The following is a 20,307-nucleotide window of genomic DNA, read 5'->3' on the forward strand; positions in this document are numbered from 1 at the left end:
GTTACAGAAAGAACCTTGAACTCGGCATGAAAAAAGTTATGGCCTGATGTTGTTGCAGACAGGGACTTCGAAGAATTCGAACCAGAGACTGAGACCGAGGTAGAAGTGTTGGAGGAGATTGTGTTCCTCGGAAAGTTGATGGGTCTGTAGGTAGATGAGGGTGATGTAAACGAGCTCGTCGAGAAACATGAGGAGGAACTCTCAACTGAAGAGTTGAAGGAGCTACAGATGATGGAACATATGGAGCTTCTGCAAGAGATTAGTAGTGAGGAGGAGGTAGAGTCGGAGGAAGTGATTTATACAAGTGAAATTAAAGACATGCTGGCAATGTGGGAGAGGCTTTCAAGTTTCACTGAAAAAAAAAAACACCCAGAAAAAGTTTCAACTGGTCGTGCTTCAGCACTTTTTAATGACACGTGTTTGTCACATTTGTGTAACATTTTAAAAGGCAGGCAAAAGCAAACCTCTTTGGATAGATTTTTATTCAAAAGTCCTGCAAGTGAAAGTGCAGCTAAAATGGCAAAAACAGGTGATGATTAAATGAAAAATACGTAATGTTAAGCTTAGATTAAGTTTAAAGTTAAGAAAGTGAATTTTCTTACAATTAAGTTTTTGTGGTTTCATTTTAGGTAAAGAAAGTACAGTTTTAGTTCTGTTTAAAGTAAAGAAAATGCAGTTTTAGTTTACATTTAGTGTTAAGAAAGTGCAGTTTTAGTTTACATGTCTACAGTGCCTAAATCCCTTCCTCCCTCCCTACTCTACTGCCATTCACCTCCGTTAGCCGCACTCATCTGTCTCCAAAGTAAGAATACAGTACTAAATAACACTTTTTTTTCTTTTATTTCATATATTTTGTTATGCATTGATAAAGTATACATGTGTGTTTCTTAATTAAAAACATGTCTTTTTCATAATTTAGGATGGTTTGGGGATGTTTCACAGGGCTGGAATGGATTAAATCTATTTCAGTTATTTTAAACGGGAGAAATTTGTTTGATATATGAGTTGACTGACTTACAAGCTCGGTTACAGAACGAATTAAACTTGTATCTCAAGGTACCACTGTGCATGCTGCTGTTTTGGGATAAAGTTTTCTATAAATATCAATTAAATGTATCTGATCCATTGTGTCATTTAAAGTCACTGTTGTCTTGTTGATTTTTTTGTCTGGAAGATCTATCCATTGATGTCAGTGGGAAGTTAAAATCTCTTTCAATGACTGTATTGCTATTGACTTCTCCCTTGAGGTCCACCAAGATTATCTCTATATATTTAGTTGCTCTTATGTTGGGTTTATAAGGGTAATATCCTCTTATTGGATTGATGTTTTTAGTATTATGTAGTGACTTTTGTCTCTTGTTATGGTCTTTGTTTTGAAGTTTATTTTGCCTGATAAAAGTATTGCTAACCCCATCTTTTTTTTTTTTTCCATTTGTATAAAATATTTTTTTCCATCCTTTTACTTTTGGTCTGTGTGTATCCTTTTTTTTAAAGGTGGGTTTCTTATAGACAAAACATACAGAGTGAGGCAAAAGTAGGTTTACAGTCCATATGAAAAATAATACAATTAATAAATAATAATATAAGAACTGAATTCTGTGTTTCACATACAACTGAAAACCTACTTTTACCCTACCCTATATATGGGTCATTTTTTTATCCATTCAGTTAACCTATGTCTTTTGATTTGAGCATTAAATCCATTTACATTTAAGGTTATTATTGATAGGTACTTATTTATTGCCATTTTATTCTACATACCTATGTTCCTTTGTCTCTCTATTTCATTTTTTTTCCTTCTTCAAGTAGGCCTTTTAATATTTCTGGCAATACTGGTTTGGTGGTAATGAACTCTTTTAGGTTTTTTGTTTGTTTTTGTTTGGGAAGCTCTTTATTTTGCCAATTTTAAATGATAGCCTTGCTAGATAGAGTAGTCTTGGTTGTAGTTTCTTGTTTTTCATGATTTTGAATATTTCATGCAGCTCCTTTCTGGCCTGAAGTGTTTCTGTTGAGAAATCAGCTGATAGCCTTATGGGAGCTCCCTTGTAACTACCTCTTTCTTGCTACTTTTAAGATTCTCTTTGTCTTTAACATTTGTGATTTTATTTATGATGTGTTTTGGAGTGGGCCTCTTTAGGTTCATCTTGATTGGGACTCTCTGTGCTTCCTGTACTTGGTGTGACTGTTTCTTTCACCAGGTTAAGGAAGATTTCAGCCATTATTTCTTTACACAGGTTCTGTATCCCTTGCTTACTCATTTTTTGTCCTGGTATCCCTATGATATGAATGTTGTTATACTTGATGTTTTCTTAGAAGTTCCTTAGACTTTCCTCATTTTTTAAAATTCTTTTTTCTCTTTTTCTTTTCTTTTTTTTTTTTTGAGAGAGAGAGAGAGGAAGGAAGAGAGATGAGAATCATCAACTCATAGTTGCTTCACTTCATTTGTTCATTGATTACTTCACATAGCCTTTTTTTTAATGCTCTACTTGGGTGCTACTATAATCTTGTCCTCCAAATCACTGATTCAGTCCTCTGCTTCATTCAATCTGCTGTTAGTTCCTTTCCTTTTAGTATATTCTTCATTTCTGATGTTATTTTTTATGGTTTCCATGTCCTTTTTAATGCTTACTACCTCTTTGTGTAAGTTCTCACTGAGATTACCTGTTCTTCCCCTAAAGTCCTTGAGCACCATATAACCATTTTCCTAAACTCTGCATCTGGTATTTTGGTTGCCTTCATTTCATGTAATTCTTTTTCTGGGGATTTCTGTGTTATTTCATTTGGGGCATATTTCTTTTCCTCTCCATTTTATATCTGTATTAAGTAGATCTGCTATGACTCCCAAATTTGTTATGCTATCTTTATGATGAAGGTGTGTTATTTGGCTCAGTAGTACAATCTTCTAGATCACCTAAGCTCCATGCTCCAGGAATGTTTCTTGTGGGTTATGTGTACCTTCTGTTATAGTTGAGTTTCGAATGATGTTGGCCCTTTTGTGGGTGGAGTTAACACTTTAAGCAAGCTGACTATAAGATAAACCTCAATCACTGTATGTGAGCCACTGTGCAGGGGCTACCCTCCCACCCCAAGGCAGAGTTGTTCCTAGCAGGGTCTGGTGCCTGCTGAAACCCCCTTTTGGGTATGCTGCTTGTGTGGCTAGTTGTGAAGCCCACCTTGGTTGTTGTGCTGGTTTTGGGTCCACTTGGACAGGGTTCAGCTATAGGTTGATGTCAGATGTTCTATGTAACTGACCTTGGGCTACGTCTCTGGAGCTACCACATTATTCACTGTTTGTGCCTGTGTGTACTGGGCCTGGGTGTGCATGTGAGGGGCCAAATTGTGTACAAGGGTCAGTTTCGTCCAGCTAAGAGCTGGAGGAAAATCCATAAGAGGTCTGAGGCTTTCTGAGGCCCACCTCCACCTGTCAGCTACTCTACCTCCCCTGAAGTTGTCTGGTCTTTCTCCAGGGACTTCCAAAAAAAGACTATAGTATGGGCCCAGGCTGGTTGCAATCTCGAGATACCTCCATAGGTTAGGAGGTTGGTAGGGTAGGATGACCAAGGTTTGGGAAGACAGGGGTCATGAATTCCCTTCTTGGGGGCCACACAGGCAAGCATTAATGAGAGGAAAGTAGCCCCTATTCCAGAACCAAACCATTCAGTTTCTGCCAGAGTCTCCAACTCTAGCACCCTCAGGAGGAGTATACAGTGGAGGTTCAGGATGGGTGCATCAGCCATCCTCTCTGCAGGAGCAAGCACAGCAGGGTTGAGCCACTGGGGTTGGGAGGACAGATCAAAAGTGTCTCCCATTGGAGGTGGTGCCGAGTGAGCCTGCAGGAGGGGCCAAGCACTTCTTCCTGGTCTCAGACAGTAGCCTCTGAAGGAGACATACTCTGAATGGCCTAGCTCTGAGTAGCACTCCTTTTTCCCTGTTCCCTCCTACCCTCATAGAACTGAGCTCAGCTGGGTGAGGCCACCAGGATTTGGGAGGGCAGATCCTAAGAGTATATAGGAAGGGGATGGGTACTTCCTTCTCATCTCAGGATAGTGTGAGCTGAGCTCGTAGGGGAGACAGGAGTGGCCTCCTTGTGATGTAGCCACATAAGCCAGCACCCACCAACTGACTCCCAAGCAAAAGCCTTCTTGGGAGACATTCTCTAAAAGTCCTAGCTCTGTGCCACCTCCTGATCCCTCTGCATGCTTGAACTCAGCAAGGCATGGCCACAGAGTGGCAGGGAAGGCCAAGTGATTCAACAGATAGTGAGGGAGAGTGTCAGCTGTATGATCCATGTGGGGAAGCATGGTCACCTTTTCAAAACTACACAGTCCAATCATTGTCTGAGTCTTCACCAAGAGCGTCTCCAGAAAAAGAGCACCCCACAGGTTCCTGCTGCGTGCCACCAGCAAACCCCCTGTAAGACCCAAGCTCAACAGAGTTGTGTCACCAGTAGTTGGAGGATGAGGCAGTGCACTCCCTGGGCTGGTGCTATAACAATAGAGAGCTTGATTATCCTGTGAAGGTGATGTCTGTGTCTCTAGCAAATTCCTTTCTTTCCTAGGCAGACTGAATCTCCACTGATTTTCATCACCAGATACTATGCAGACTCCTCTTCCCTCTCTGTTGCTCTGGGTTGGAGATGTCTGCATGGGGTCTCGACCCCATGTTCCTGGGAAGGGGAAGTTTTGCAGCCGAAATATCCTTCCACTTTCTCAGTCACTGCAGGTGGGTGTGGAGGCCAGCCCTTTCCACATCTCTGTCTTTCTTACCAATCTCTATGTGGCTTCTGTAAATCCATGGTTATACCATTCCAGTTTAGCTAGCTTTCAGTTGGTTATTCAGTTGATTGCTCTATAATTTAGATGTAAATCTAGTTTGGTGCCAGGAGCAGGTGAGTATAGCATCCATCTACTCTGTAGCCATCTTGGAACTGCTGGAACTTGTTTTGGCCAGCATACCTGGTGGGCACACTGGATGCTGGGCTCACTCAGAAGTCCCACTGGTATACTTATACACCCACATTAATTTGGTCACACCAACACGAAGTTTCTTAGGTATATTTGTAATTTAGAAGGCTTAAAAAATTCTGAATCTGGAATACTTTCTTTATTTTATATTGAGTTATAAATGAAAATATCCTAGAAAAACAGGTTTATTGCCTTTTTTTAAAAATAAGGAATATACCATCAGAAAAACTTAACAGATAATCATATATATATTTTTTATATCTAAATGTAATGTGTGTGTGTGAGAGAGAGAAAGAGAGAGAGAGAAAGAGAGAGAGAGAAAGAGAGAGTTAGGGAAAGGAAAAGAGAGGGAGGAAGAAAAAGCTTTCTGTAGACCAGCAAACTCATTCATTAGGGCCTGTTTATATTTCTAATGTAAACTCTAATTAGTAAAATTCACTGCCTTCAATAGATTCATTAGTATGTTTCAGAAATAATGTACCTGAGTTTCTAGAGGTTTGCACCTTGCAACAGTAACTCGGGCTCAGTTAGTATTTACTGTCTGAATTGTCCCACAGGGTCTTGCATTAATGAACAGATTATTTTCCTTCATAATAGAAGTACAAACAGGACTCCATTTCAGGAATTTTAAAACTGTTTTTCCTGATATGACTAGTCCTCTATAGCAATTAGGCTTATATACTTCACCACCAAGCTGCCCAACTTTGAATCCTGTTAATATCTATTTGACTTTTGATGTGTTGCTTACTATCTGAAAATGGCCACCTCATTTTCCTTATCTATAAAATGGGGATAATAATAATGTCTACTTCATAAGGTTGCTATGAAGATTAAATGTACTGGCACATAGTAAATGCTCTGTAAGTGTCAGCTATTGTTATTATATTTATGACTATAGTTATCACATATGATATGCATGCTATACATGCTGAGAAGTACATATTCATGAGCACAGAGGGCTCAGGAACAGATTTATGTTAACATAAAAAGCAAGCTTTAAGGAATATGATTTTCAAGTGAAAATGATCTACTCTCCTGAAGAGTTTAGAGCTGCTAAATTATCACCACTGCAAAGAAAAATGATGCAAAAAAAAAATAAATAAATAAATAAAGAAGAAAGAAATACTGAAAAATCCTACCTTTGGGTATCTTTGAATGATATAACTAAAGATGACTTTCTTTCTTTTTATAATTCTAATTTGTGTACTGTATTTTCCAATTTCTAAAGGATGTTTTGGTATAATTAGTTTTATAATAAGGGAAAATTATGAATTTTACTTACAAATCTTAAGTGATTGATTTTTCTATCATCTTATGTTTATATGGCATATATTCTCACTATTTGCTAAAGAAGTAGGTTATTCTTGTTCAGTTTTAGGTTTCTGAAGAGCAAATTCCCCAAAGTATAAGGAATCGCTAGGACCTTGCACTCTGACATATATCAGTTTCAAAATCATCTGGAATAAGTCTGATTCACTGATAGATTCAAATGAGTATTGCTATTAATAATGTTGGCATGGAGATTTACATTAAGCATTTGAGTTAAGTCAGATGCTATCTCTTTCAGCTCACTTAGGTTGAAACTGGCAGGCTTAAACATGAAGAGAGTGTAACCAGGCACGAGGCAGTAGAGTCACGCAGTTATAGACTTTAAACATCACTTTTAATCAAAGCGATGCAAATAGAATACTTATTTCAAAAAAACCCCAAAATAACAAAAAGATATATAATAGGAAGCATTATTAAAATAAAAACCTGTGTTCACAATATGAAATAAAGATGATTAAACGCAAAATTAAAGTGATAGATTTAACAAAATCAGTTGTGTAGCTCTCACAGGTCTGTTTGCATACACAAATATCAATTAGGAAAATTAAGTCTTAGGGCTGTCAAAATATATCAATTTTTAAAATATAAATAGTTCTTTAAAAGAACATTTTGTGAATGAATATTCTAGAATTAGTAAAGGGGAAAATGTAAAGCTGGATTCAGAAGTTATTATTCTTAGAAGTTAGACTGCTTTCCCCTTAGATTGATTACATTCTTTTTAAATAAGAGAAAGAAAAAAAAGAGCTTAGAAAATTATTTAGCAACGATGACTATTCAATGATTGTCAAATGTGCATGTGTTATTGGATAAATGAGAACTTTATAGCATAAAAGAAATTAGCTAATGATTTTATCAAAACAATAACAATTAATTTTGAAAATAAGCAGAGAACTTGATAAATGTTATACAAATGAGGTCAGGAATATATACTCTCTCTACAGAAAAAAATAGGGTGGGAAAGGAGGAAAAGAATAATTGAAGTCATATTTTGCTACTTTTTTTCTTCAAAGCCTAGTAAATTAATGTGATAAATTTTATATAGAAGATTTGTAATGCCTAAAGAAAAAATAAAATTATAATAAAAATATTTATTATAAAATATGAACCCATATCAGTCCTCCTTTAAGAGTATCATATATTAAGCATATGTAATAAATGCTGTAGCATCCAGGATTACAGTATAATAAAATGGAAATTGGAAAGTAGAATTTATCTTTACTTTGAGATGTAGTCTATGACAGTCAATGGAAAGTGATCCTAAAAAACAAGGGGAAGCTCATTCATATCTAAAAATCCTAAAATTAAATTAAATAATCTACATATAGTATTTAGTCCTGTGCCTACATATAATAAGAACTCATTAGTTCATGTTGACTTTTGTTATGTGCATTGTTGCTATTCTACAATTATACACAGGGAAGGAAAGCATTCAGTTTTACTAGAGTCAGAACTCATGGTTCCAACATGCACAAGGTCTGGAGCAAGAACACAAAGAGATGCCCCATACTGTATGTCTAAGCTTTTGTTATAGATTAAGCTCATCAAGTATAAAATTAAATATGTTCTATATTCCTATATGTTTTTCCTCTCTCTTTGTATATGTGTTGTGTGTGTGTGTATGTCTTTTTTTTTTTTTTGAGAGAGAGAGAGAGACAGGAAGGGAGAGAGATGAAAAGCATCAACTCATAATTGTGTCATTTTAGTTGTTCACTGATTGGCTCTCATACGTGCCTTGTCCGGCGGGGCTAAAGCCGAGCCAGTGACCCCTTGCTAGAGCCAGCGACCTTGGACTTCAGGTCATTGACCATGGGATCATATTAATGATCTCATGCTCAAGCCAGTTGACCCCGTGCTCAAGCTGGTGAGCCTGTGCTCAAGCTGGCAACCTCAGGGTTTCAAAGACGGGACCTCAGCATCCTAAGTTGATGCTCTAGCCATTGTGCCACTGTCGGGCAGGCTGTGTGTGTATATCTTTAGGAATATACCTTAATAATGATCAAGAAGGCCAGTGATAAATTTAGAATTCCTCCAAATCTTGCACAAGTTAAGTGGCCATACTGGAACAGTTCTGTCCACCCCCCTTACTCCCCTTTTCTGCCCTGTACCCTTCTCACAACAGAACATAAGAAGATGTCTGCACATGCTTCAAGCTATTTGAGTATGGAATTCTGGGGTTGTGGAGCATGGCTTACGAATGGAAATAGGGGCTGAGGGGGCCATGACTCCTTGCTTTGTGGCTAGAGGAAGGCCAAAGGGAGGCTTCAAAAGTAAGAGTTCCCCTTTTGCCTGGGTCTAAGATTTAGGGCATGAATTTACACAATGGATAATTTTCCATTTCTGATAATGAGTTGTGAGTTGAATTTGGTGTTTAGGCACTTTGAAATATCAACTTTACTAATAGTTTTGCATTGATAGTGTGATCTAGAAGAGAGCATTAGACTGTGATTGGCTAGGCTGATCTTCTTTGGTTCTCAACTTCCTTAGCATCAACATAAGGGGATATGACCCCTTCTTACACTAATAAAAGTCTGTATCTATTGAGACTGTCATAAGAAAAACAAATTAGTATAACAAATCAAGTTAGAAGCTATAAGCAACCAAGATGTCCCCCAATAGGTGAATAGATAAACAAACTGTGGTACATCCAATGGAATATTATTTGGCAATAAAAAGAAAAAAGTTCTGAAGCTATTATAAGACATAAAGGCAACTTACATGCTTATTACTAAGTGACAGAAGCCAATCTGAAAAGTCTACAATTTGTATGAGTCCAACTATATGACTTTCTAAAAAAGGCAAAATTATGGAGACAGTAAAAAGATCCATGGTTGCTAAGGGTTTGGGGAAGGGAAGTATGAAGAGGCAGAACACAGAATTTTTAGTGCAGTGAGATACTATAATTTTTAGTGCAGTGGTGGATACACAGAATATATTTGTCAAAATTTATAGAATAGTCAATACAAATGTGAACAGTAATGTAAACCATAGACTTTAATAAATAACAGTGTATCAATATTGACTCATCAGTTATAAGAAATTTATCACACTAAAGCAATATGTTAAAAATAGGAAAAACTATGGGGGCTGGGAGTGGAAGGCTATGTGGGAACTCTATACTTTCCATTCACTTTTTCTATAACCTCAATCTGCTCTAAAAAATTAAGTCTATTAATTAAAAACAAACCAGAAGCTGTAGGCTACCCACTACATTCAAAGTAATGCTAATGTACATGGCTGGAAGGAAAACATCTTTAGATTCTTCCTCATATGGAATTTATACAAATATCAAAAAATAATGACTGAAGAATACAGAGACTAATGAAGTTCTACTAAATTCTTATGTATATTTGACCTATAAAAGTAGAAATTTAAAGAAAGAAGGTAGCATTGCAGGTACTATTTAAAAATCTTTCTTAAAACTATGACTTCTAGAAACTTGTTTTTGTTTTGGTTGACAGTGTCCACTTAAATATTTGTAACTGTTCTTCTAGAAATAGTTCTTTTTAATAGAGTTTCCTGGAGAAATAATGCTTTTCTTTTCTTTTTTTTTTTTAAAGGATTTAAGAACTCACTCCCATTCTGGATAAATATAAATGAAATTGTTTAGAAGTCACACAGTAAGTTTTAATTTCTTTGTCTTGAAGGCTGGTTTCCATCCCTGGGAAATTCCTAACAAGCTTTCTCTTCAAACTTGGGCCCTTCGGTTGTACCTCAAAATTTCTGCTGGTGTCTCTTACTGACTTTATTGGAGCCCCTGTTGCTGATATTTCAAGCCCTTTTTGTGTTTCCAAGTTCTCTGTCCCTTTCCTGCTCCTCCGTTTCCAGCCCGAGGCAGTGTCCTACTTTATTGGGGTGATTGCAATCACTGTGAGCAGCCTCAGATTTCCTCTCCTTCTCACTTAGTCCCCTCCTTTCACTTCATCTGTCAGGGACAGCCGTCCTTACCAGAGTTTGCCTTTCCTCTTCCAGAATCTTCTTCCTAAATTCCTCCATGTTGTCTGGTTCCTTCCTCTCTCTCAAGCATTCTCCATTACTCTTAAACTCTTAAACACTGTGACCATAGCATGCTTCCATCTTCTGAAACGCTTTCTGAAAGACATTTGCGTAACCCCCGAGTCTGCCCACCTGCCACTCACTCCTTATGCCACTGTCACCTGACATATGCTCTTCACCTCTCACTAAGATGCTTCTTTTTGTTCTTCCTAAATGTCAACAGTTGGCATCCTCACCACTCTGAACATTCTGTCCCTTCTTTTTTGAAATTCTCTTTTCCATAAAAGTGGACCCACTCCACCAGTCCTCCCCATACCTCCCTGTGGGATCTTTCTGCTGTTTTCTTTCCCTCTTCCTCCTACTTCTGAAGAGGGGGCTTCTCTTTGGTTTGGTGCTTGAGTCTCTTTATTCTAACTCCCATATGGCCCCAGAGTCCCACATCTGTCCCTTCCTCAGGGTGTGTGCCACGACGTCTCAGATGCTTCGTGCTCATGGTTGAATATGGAGCTGCGTTCCCAAGGGCCCTATTTTAGGAGAAGTTACTGCTGGGAACAATAAGTATTAATGTTTTCTCTAAGACTTCTAGCTGAGAAAAGGCCATTGAAGTGACAGAAGTTTTATTGTAGAGAGATGGGAGCTAGAAGGATCTGGGGATTAGAGCGGAGAGTTTAAAAGCTGCAGTGGGTTCAGAGCCTGGGTCCAGGGATGAGAGGGAACTAATGGGATTGGAGGGCACAGAGGGGTGAAAGCGGCTATGTGGAGGGCGAACATCCTCTACTCTGAGGGCGTCCAGGACCAGCCTTTCTGGCACCTGAAGAGTTTGGCAGTCATATTATAGTCTGACAATATGATTTACTAAAGGATAGTTTTTATTTTATCCCCACCCCCACCCCAACATTATCTAGCATTCTGCAGGGGAGTGAAAGAAGGAAAAGAACAAATAACACTATCAAGGACAGTGTTATTTCCATGGAGAGACTGAGCAAGTGCCTCTGAAAGCAGTCACAGAAAAGGCCAAGCAGCACAGGAACAAAACCACCTTTCTGGGTCTTGTAAGCTGAGAAGCCTGAGGGCCTGAAAGATAATGGGCATTGAATAGGACTGGGTGAACCTGAAAGCTGTTATGGAGGAGGCATCTCTGAGCCAGCTTTGCAGGGAGCCGGGCAGACTCGCAGCTGGAGTGGGCACTGCCCTGTAACAGCACTCTGGAAGCAGATGCAAAATGCCCCTGTCTGGAGGGATGCTGGTGACAGCACTTTTGGAGCTTTGAGAGAATAGCTGACAGAGAAATGGACTGACAGTGTGGCCACAGGAGCGCTGAAGCAACATAATAAAAGTTACATAAAGGTGAGAAAGTATCTGTGAGCTTACAAAGCAGGTGTGCAGAAAGGGCGTGACATTTCAGACTCACTAGGCAGTGTTTACAGTCAAAGGACACCTGAATACTTGCTCATTAATTGCTTATTACCTCCAATACCTTAGGGGTGGTACATACCACGAATTTACGATAAACCTGTAAATTTACCAATTTTTGTAAATTTACAGTAAATCTAACATCTCCAGATCACAGTTTAATTGCACAGGAAGGGCATCTGAAGCATGTTCAGATGATGTAGAATTTCTGAAATAACCAATCCAGGATCTCAGCATGAGGAAACTGCCAGAGTACTTTAAGGAAAAGAGACTTATCAGTCACTACAAACGCGGTTGACAGAAAAGTGGATTCTTGTCTTAGTTCATGGAGAAGTGTTTGGAGGATGTGGTTCATGTGGTTTTTCTTTTTCTTGCTAAAACTGTGATCATTGCCAGCGCTTCAACCTCAATGGGGGGGGGGGGGTTATGGATTAAAAAGTGTTGTTGAGAGCTTCAGGTGAGACAGTTTCTGAATAAAATGCTTGAAAGTAAGAACCTTCTGGCAATCTTCAATGGCTTTTTGCTTTCAAACCATGGAAACATCAGAATGACAAACTTTTTAAAAGACTGCTATATTGAGGAGTTTTTCTTTTATTTAAAATAATAAAATCTTGCCCTGGCTATGACTCTTTCTCCAAGAAGGATTCAAAGTCATCTCCAAGTGCTGTTATTTTTTATTTTAACATTATCTTTTTGGAAGCCAAAAGAGGTCAAGGTTACAAGGAAATGCTAGATGACTTGTTGAAAGCCATACAAAGTGTCAGGCATAAATTCACAACCTGAAACTCATAAACAGAAGGTGAGGTTGGCCCAGAAGTCAAGCTCTGTGTCTTCTATAAATGGAAAGTGAAACCCAAGTTTTCTTTTTCATAGTAGAGAAATTTCAAAGTAATACTCAGAAGGTTCAACTGGTCCACACTGGGAGTGTGGAAGTCAAGGCAGTAGTGTAAATGTGAATCAACTCTAGCATTTTGACTCCTGACCTGGTGCTGGGGCATCAGCTTACGGAGACCTGCGAAACCACGGTGCCTTACATGCAACTTGAGGGGCCTGAGGTATTCTCATACCATCCAGAACTTCTTTTAGGTGTGAAATTGTAACACTTTTTAAATTACTTGAAGGCAGACTGGAGTACAGATAGACCTTTCAGAATTCACAAAGGTAGGCCGTAGTTCACTTTTACTTTCTAAGGGAAATTATTTCAAAACAAAACAACACACAACAGTGTTCTTGCAGTATGAGCGGTACGTCTCCTTTCCAAACTAATTTTGGAACCAAACCCTCTTAATTTTCCATAATGTTAGGAGAGATAAATCAGAGAAACTTTGGATACAGAAATTATTGCTCTTTCCTTTACTCTAGCATAATTAAAAAGAGAGAAAAACTATTTTTCTCAGTGTTTTGTCTTCCCTGTAGGTTAACCTTTAGTTACTACAGAGATGACATGTCACTAAGATACATGGTCTGAATATACAGAGGCACATGGTTAAAGTGAACACTGTTCCCAGTTACCAGGTGAATGGTCTTAGGCAAAGATCATTATTCTTAGCCTCAGTTTTCTCATGGGTAAAATAGGATTAATAATATCACTTCATTGGGGTTAACAGAATTAAATGAGTTATAATATATTTAAAGTTCCTAGGAAACCATCTGGTACAAAATAAGCTCTCAACAAAAGTAGGCTTCTTCAATCACATTTCTCTTTATTTTAAAATATATGTTGGAATAGAGATGGCTAGTTGCCTACCTTTCTTAGTAAAAAATTTGTTCTGGGTGGCAAAGTTGCCCAGCAGAAAGATAGTTTTCCAGCTTCCCCTGTAGCTACAAAAGAGTCAGAGATATGTGAGCAGAAGTTTCTTGTGGACCTTCTGGAAAAGTGATTTAATAAAGGAAAGAGAGCTGGCATGGGGCTTGTTGTGTCCTCTCCCTCTTCCTCCAGCTTCCTGACTGGAACGTGCTTGTGAGGGCGGGGCTCCAGCAGCCTCTGGACTGAGGAGCAAGTGCCCTTGAGGAAGAAAGCCCAGGGCTGTGGATGATGGAACAGGGAGCAGATGGTGCCTGGGTCTCTGATGAATGACACCATGGAACTGTCACTCCTGCTCTGGACCACACATGACTCACTCCTTTTATATGAAGAGATAAACACTTTCATCTCATTTGAGTCATTATTATTTTGTCCTCATTACTAGCAGCTAATACCATTTCTAATCGACACGTTATTTTTTACATTTAGACAATTCTGAAACTGGAAGATAGTTTCTAGTACAGTTTTAAAAAAATTTATCAAGAAAAGCATCTAATTATTAATGGTATCTTAAAAATCAATAAAGCAGAATATTTTCCAAGTTAGGTAGGACTTTTTAAAATTTATTTAACTTAGAATTAGTTAGGAAAATGAAATAGGTTTTTGATTTAATCCTTATGCAGTTTTACAGTCTTGCCTCTTTTGGGGAAACAGAGAACTTATAAACAGTAGGTCCCCCTACCCCCAATTTGTTGAATTAAATTTAACAGTCACCTTCTAAAATAATTTGTGAAATATATTTTCAAGGTTTTATGATTAATGAATTTGTTTCTAATCTTTTTATTTTACTTGTCAGTATAGTTAAACATTTATGACAATTATTCTTACAAATAAAATTTTATTGCGGACTTTCCCTATTTCTACTCTTTTAATAGTGTAAATAATGGAAACAGATCAGGCACTGAACATGTGGGTTTAAAGTCCAGTATGTATGTGAAAGTTAGCTGGCACTAGGGGGACCATGCAATTCAAGACATATAAACTTTCACGTGAGACACAGAAAGTAAAATATTAGAAAATAATAAATGTTAGTAAAAAACAAAGAAAAGAATAAAACGTCATTTCCTCCTCCTGCTAAGACGCTAAGACAGCAACCTCTCATCATGGTGATTTGTACTAGATTCTGATGCCAGTGATTCATGGCACAGCTTGAAGGAAGTACAAAGTTTTTTTTTTATCTGGCACCAAGAAAACAAATTAATTTCGAAGATTTTATCCTTTTGAGCCTCATTCAGATTCAGGTTCCAATGGAACTGATACTGTCTTACGCACCTATGTCCCAATCACTGCGCTTTCACACAGCATACATGCATACGTGCCCCCCGCCCCCCCCTCCGCCCTCTGTGAGGAATTCCGACCCTCTATCCAGTCAGCACTAAAGAGGATGGCCCGGAGCCCTGCTGGTAGGCAGTTAAGCTGGGACTAAAGTTCTTCAGCATCCCAATCCCTGGCTATTTTCACTCTTCATATCTTCCTAAATGACTTTGCCATATGTCCACACTTCAACATGTCATATGGCTCTCATATATGAACTTTAAAAGCCTTTAATGCACACACCCTGACAAATAACAAGAGAACCCGGTCCTTAGACTTTCCTGAATAATCTGGCATTCAACAGGTGGGCTCTTTGGAGGCAGAAAGCAAAAGAATGACTTTTTCCAAAAAAAACCCCCCAAAAAACCACCTCAAAACAAAAACAAAACAAAAACAAAAATACCCAATTCCCTAGAAAAGTAAATAATCATTTATCTTACTTAACATCTTCACTAGTATGTAAAGGTGACTGTCCCCTCAAAATGGCCATTTTCACCTGACCTGTGGTGGCACAGTGGATAAAGTGTCGACCTGGAAATGCTGAGGTCGCCGGTTCGAAACCCTGGCTTGCCTGGTCAAGGCACATATGGGAATTGATGCTTTCAGCTCCTCCCCCCTTCTCTCTCTCTGTCTCTTTCTCCTCTTTCTCCCTCTCTGTCTCTCTCTCTCTCCCTCTCTCTCTCCTCTCTAAAATGAATATTAAAATTAAAAAATGGCCATTTTCAAATGTTCCCAGAGTAAATCATCATTCATATCAGTTGTTACTTTATACATTAACCTCTGCTATTTAATTGGTTATTTTGTTTGAATGCAAGATCTGAATAATAAATCAGGACATTTTACAAGCAACTGAAGGTCCTTCAGAAAGTGTAATGCAAGCTTCTTCTATTATTTCCATCCTCATTCCTAAAAGGGCTCAGCGCCTTGATATCTAAGTAGGGAGCCAGTCATGTTTGACATTTGTGTGCATTCTCTGCCACTTCTCGGCACGCACTGACTTCCCTGTTCTCATGAAGCGCTATGGCTGCATCTCCTGTGGCAGGGAAAGAAGTGGGAGCTGAGAGAGAAGCAAGGAGGGGGAAATATGCATGTTCTACAAAGTGGGATTCCTAACAGCCTTCCCCATAACATACGAAGGCAATCATACATATAAATACTAAAAAAAATACCAATACCCTGAAAAACCCAGTGGGAAAAATGTGCCATGCTCCACTTGATTGCATAATATCCCCGGAAGAATGGTATGAAGTGTGTTTAGCATTTATACAAGCCCCACAATATTTCTAGAGGACAAGTGAGATTGTAAACAGTGCCAGGGTGTCCATCAGGTCCACAGAGCAGACTGGGAGAGTGTGGTGGCATCCCACACTTTGCCTTTCGGTAACGGGTTTGTGCCATCTCAGACCAGTGAGTATTTATGATTTCCAGGAGGAAATTTCTAGCGAAGAATTTCTCTTTTTCATTATCAGAAATTCTAAACATCTTTCTGCTGCAGAAAACAAGTCTAGTTTCTCCTAAACAGCTTCTTATTATTCCTTCATCTTGCCTGTAGCCCCCACAGACTACTGCCGCAAATGCTTTCTGCCTTTTCAATTCCAGTTTCTAGGTTTTCAGCTTGGGGCTTAGAGTCTGCATTTACAATGTAACATTAGTTACACTGTTGGAAGTGTACTCTTGCCTCTCTTATTGGAGTGAAATTCTCTAATTTCTTGAGGTTAGGAACTGTATTATATTTCCATATCCTCCACAGTGCTTTGAATTCAGTATATGTTTAGTAAGTGCTCTTTCATGACCTGGTTTCATTTTATTTTAGCTAAGTATATTTACTCATTAATTCCTTCATTAAACATTTGCTGAGTACCAGCTGGGAGCTGGAGAAGTGGGGATGAAAGCCCAGGTTGCCGTCCACATTTTCTGATCGAGTCCCAGTTTCCCAACTCTATTTCATTTTTTTTAGGAGGGAAGGAGGGAGAGAGAGAAAGAGAGAGAGAGAGAGAGAAAGAGAGAGAGGGGTGTGGGGGAGAAGTAGGAAGCATCAACTCATGGTTGTTTCTCTTATTGCTTGACCAGGTGATCCCAGGGTTTCAAACTGGTGACCTCAGCATTTCAGGTCAACCCTTGATCCACTATGCCACACAGGTCAGGCCCCAACCAATTCTTCCTGTAGCTGAAGACAGCTTAGAGGCCCTCTATACTCATAGTTATACTAAGCTAGTACATTATTGTCAAGTCTTGAAATAGAAAAATTTATTCTAAGCTATGTACAATGGGGACAGGTTGAAGGGGAGTATAAATATGAAAAGAGAAAATCATAATTCTATGCATAAAGATTGATCTACAAAGATGTTCATTTTGATGTTATTTAAATCAGAACAAAATTTAGAAATGTTCTAATTAGATAAGTCATGCTGTAGAAGAATATCCACAGATGTGAGGAAATGTAGAAATAAAGTATTAAAAATATAGGTTACAGACAGTTGGTATTTATAGTAGGTTGCTATTTTTAATTTAAAAAATAACTTACTGGGGGCAAATCTAGAAGGATGAACTTCCAAGTATTAATACTGAATACAACCAAGGGTTGGGATTATAATTTTCTAGAGTGTATAGCCTTTTCCAAATTTTCTAAAAATGATTCTGAGTAACTTTTGAGTTAGGAAAAAAAGCAACTAATTTTTTTTTTTTTTAAGGAAAAAGGAGACCAGGACGAGAATCCTCCCTCAACAGGAATGAGATTTCTTATGAACCGACCCTTTCTCTCAGTGCTCGGGTCTCTGCTCCCAGATAAAGCCCTGTGACAGGCAGCTCCTCTGCTGGCCTCATTGAGGAAAATAACAGTGCGCATGCATTTTGATCTACTTTCCAACTTTTGTGACTTCAAACAGACACATGTAGATGAACAAACAGGTGTCAAGTTTTTTTCCTTACAAAGCACTGCTTTGTCAAAAAAGTTACACACTGCTCTACATCCTAGTTATATAAGTTAAACCAAATTCTAAAGAAAACAAGCAGACAAATCCAGAAGTAAAGTCCTTTCACAACTGACATTAAAAATATCTTAGTAATATTTCAGTGGTGTTTAGAGGAGAAGAAACTGGTTTGGATGAATGGAAGGTGGACTGAAAGGTAAAGAAGGAAAATGTGGAGACTGTACCCCACATCTCACAAGCAAGGAGCCATCAGGGGCACTGCACTGGGACAGGCAGGCTTACGAGGGGCAGGCTGATGAGGGGCTGTGCGCGCAGAAACTGTACCTTGGTCTGGAATGTACAGAACATGTGCGTTAGGAACGGGTGCTCCCAGGCCAAGGAGAGAACTCTCTTCTCTACCATCGTGCATTCAACATCATCGTCCATCAAAACCACGTCTTTCTTTAGGGTTTTTATTGCAAAAAATTGATTGGTTTTCTTGAACTCTGCTAGGAAAACCTAGAAGGAAGGGAAGAGTAACTTTATTTTAGAATTTGGATTCACATTCATTAAAGCAGAGATAGGTCTGAGAGCGATGTGTTGGGTGAGAAAGAAGGCTTCCTTCTCCAACCCTCCTTGTCCCCTTTCCGCAGATAAAATGGAGCACTTCACTGGTTTAGGATGCCACCCAACAGTTTCATACTCTCTTTGTACCTTTCAAAGGGTTTCCCAAAACTACTATGCAATTGCATGAGTTATTCTCCATCCCTGAAAAATTCTATTTTAGAAAGTATGCCCTGTTTTCCCGTGGCCCCGAATAAGTTTATAATAAAAATCCACAGAGACAAATGTATATAGATGAAAGCAGCAGCAAGTAGTGGATAGGTGGACTTGACTGTACTTGAAACATCACTGCAGATGAGCATAAAACCTTCTTTTCAAGTTTTACCTAGTTTCGAGGCAAAAAAGAATCCTTGAGGAATAGAGGTCGCCTTGCGTGCTTGAAGCATGCACACTATCCTACCTGATGGCATGAACATTAATCTCATTTTTGGGACCTACTACATGTCAGGCATTCTGCTTTGTACTTTCTTTCTGCTATCCAATTTTATTATCTTTTAATTCTTAGCCGAGAACACAAGACAGATAGGAATAACATAAAATGCAAGACAGGAATAATAAAACAATATTAAGCTCAAAGAGTAAGTTTAGTTTCTCAAATTCATGGACCTACTCAGTGGAAAATCTAACTCCAAAGTTTCATTTTTTTCCCCACTTGATTTTGTGAGTCTCAAAGGAAAGGACACCAGATGGCACCTAATGGAGACTGTCTACAACTTTCTCCTTCACAAACGATGCAGCAACAGACGACTAACAGTTGCGAGGACATGCACTTGGAGAGAGAAAACTTCAGCTCAGGTCTCATTGTACAGACATTTGCCAGCTGTGGGGATGTAGGTAAACCAGTTAACCTCTCTGGGCTTCAGTTTCCTAATATGTAAGAGAGAAAACTGTCACCAAATTCTTCAACTTACAGAACCACTGTGAAAATCAAATGGGATACCACATGTGAAAACGATTTTGAACTATAAAATGCTCTATAAATGACAAGTTACTAAGACTACTTGCCATTTATTTCTTTTACGGACTTTTAGGGAGTGTTGAAGTCAGTGATGCTAAATCAGTAGTGAAAACATATTTGTTTGTGTTTAAAATAATATAGTGCAGATACCTAGCTATGGGGTAGTTGGCTTAATATAGGGGAAAGAGCTTAGGTGAGAATTCAGGCAAATGAATAATGTATATAGCCCTAGAAAATATGCAGTTTGTTTCCCAGGCCTAAGAGTAGATTCAGAACAAGAATACAGAAGCTACCATTTTGGTGAGGAGCCATATTTCCCATATAGAGCAAAAAGAAAGAAAAACCAAGTTTTGGAGTATTCCCAGGGCATGAGAAAAGGAAATGTGGCTGCCCTGTGGCACTTTGGTGCTTCGTCCTCCTGTCTGTGGGCCCCACAGTGCAGCCCTTTCCGAGGATAGGGACCCAGGGTGCTGATTGATGGCCAGGACACAGAGCAGAGGATACCTGAAGCTCTCGTTTGTCCCTTGGGATAGTCACTAAGGCTTGTAGGTTTAACTTAATGTCTTTCTTATTAACCATGTTCAAGTGAAGCAATCCACATAGGAATAAAGAAAGATAAAGATTTCATTAACAATTAAAGGTATTATTTGGTAATAGGTTCTTTTCAATAAAAAATCCCCAAATCAGACATAAAGTAAGAAGCTGGAAAGGTAATTTTCATCTCTATAATGTACTTTCAATTTTTGGTAACAGGTTATGATTGCACATTAAATGATGTTAAATTACAGTGAAGACTGGCTGTAAAATTGCCTGTTACACTAAGATTAACACCAAATGGGCACGCTGTGGTTCCTATTATTGTGGAAGTAAATGAAAAGAATTAACAGATAACTGCTACAGTGTGCACGGCAGTGTAGATTTTGCCAAAGGTGAAGCACTGCTGTTTAAATCCAAACTCCAGTTGCAGCAAAATGTTATTCAGCTGTAACAATAATAAGC

General features: G+C 38.6%; 1 protein-coding gene across 4 annotated transcripts in view; it reads right to left on the reverse strand.

The window, feature by feature from the left end:
- PRKCQ (protein kinase C theta) overlaps positions 1-20,307 on the reverse strand; it is a 135,576-nt gene that overhangs the window by 27,927 nt on the left and 87,342 nt on the right. For all 4 annotated transcript variants that reach the window (XM_066385321.1, XM_066385322.1, XM_066385319.1 and 1 more), the window contains one exon: positions 18,072-18,245. In XM_066385321.1, the coding sequence (XP_066241418.1) occupies positions 18,072-18,245 (174 nt within the window). The remainder of the gene's footprint in view (positions 1-18,071; positions 18,246-20,307) is intronic.

Source organism: Saccopteryx leptura, chromosome 5, assembly GCF_036850995.1.
Source record: "Saccopteryx leptura isolate mSacLep1 chromosome 5, mSacLep1_pri_phased_curated, whole genome shotgun sequence".
Lineage (NCBI taxonomy): Eukaryota > Metazoa > Chordata > Mammalia > Chiroptera > Emballonuridae > Saccopteryx > Saccopteryx leptura.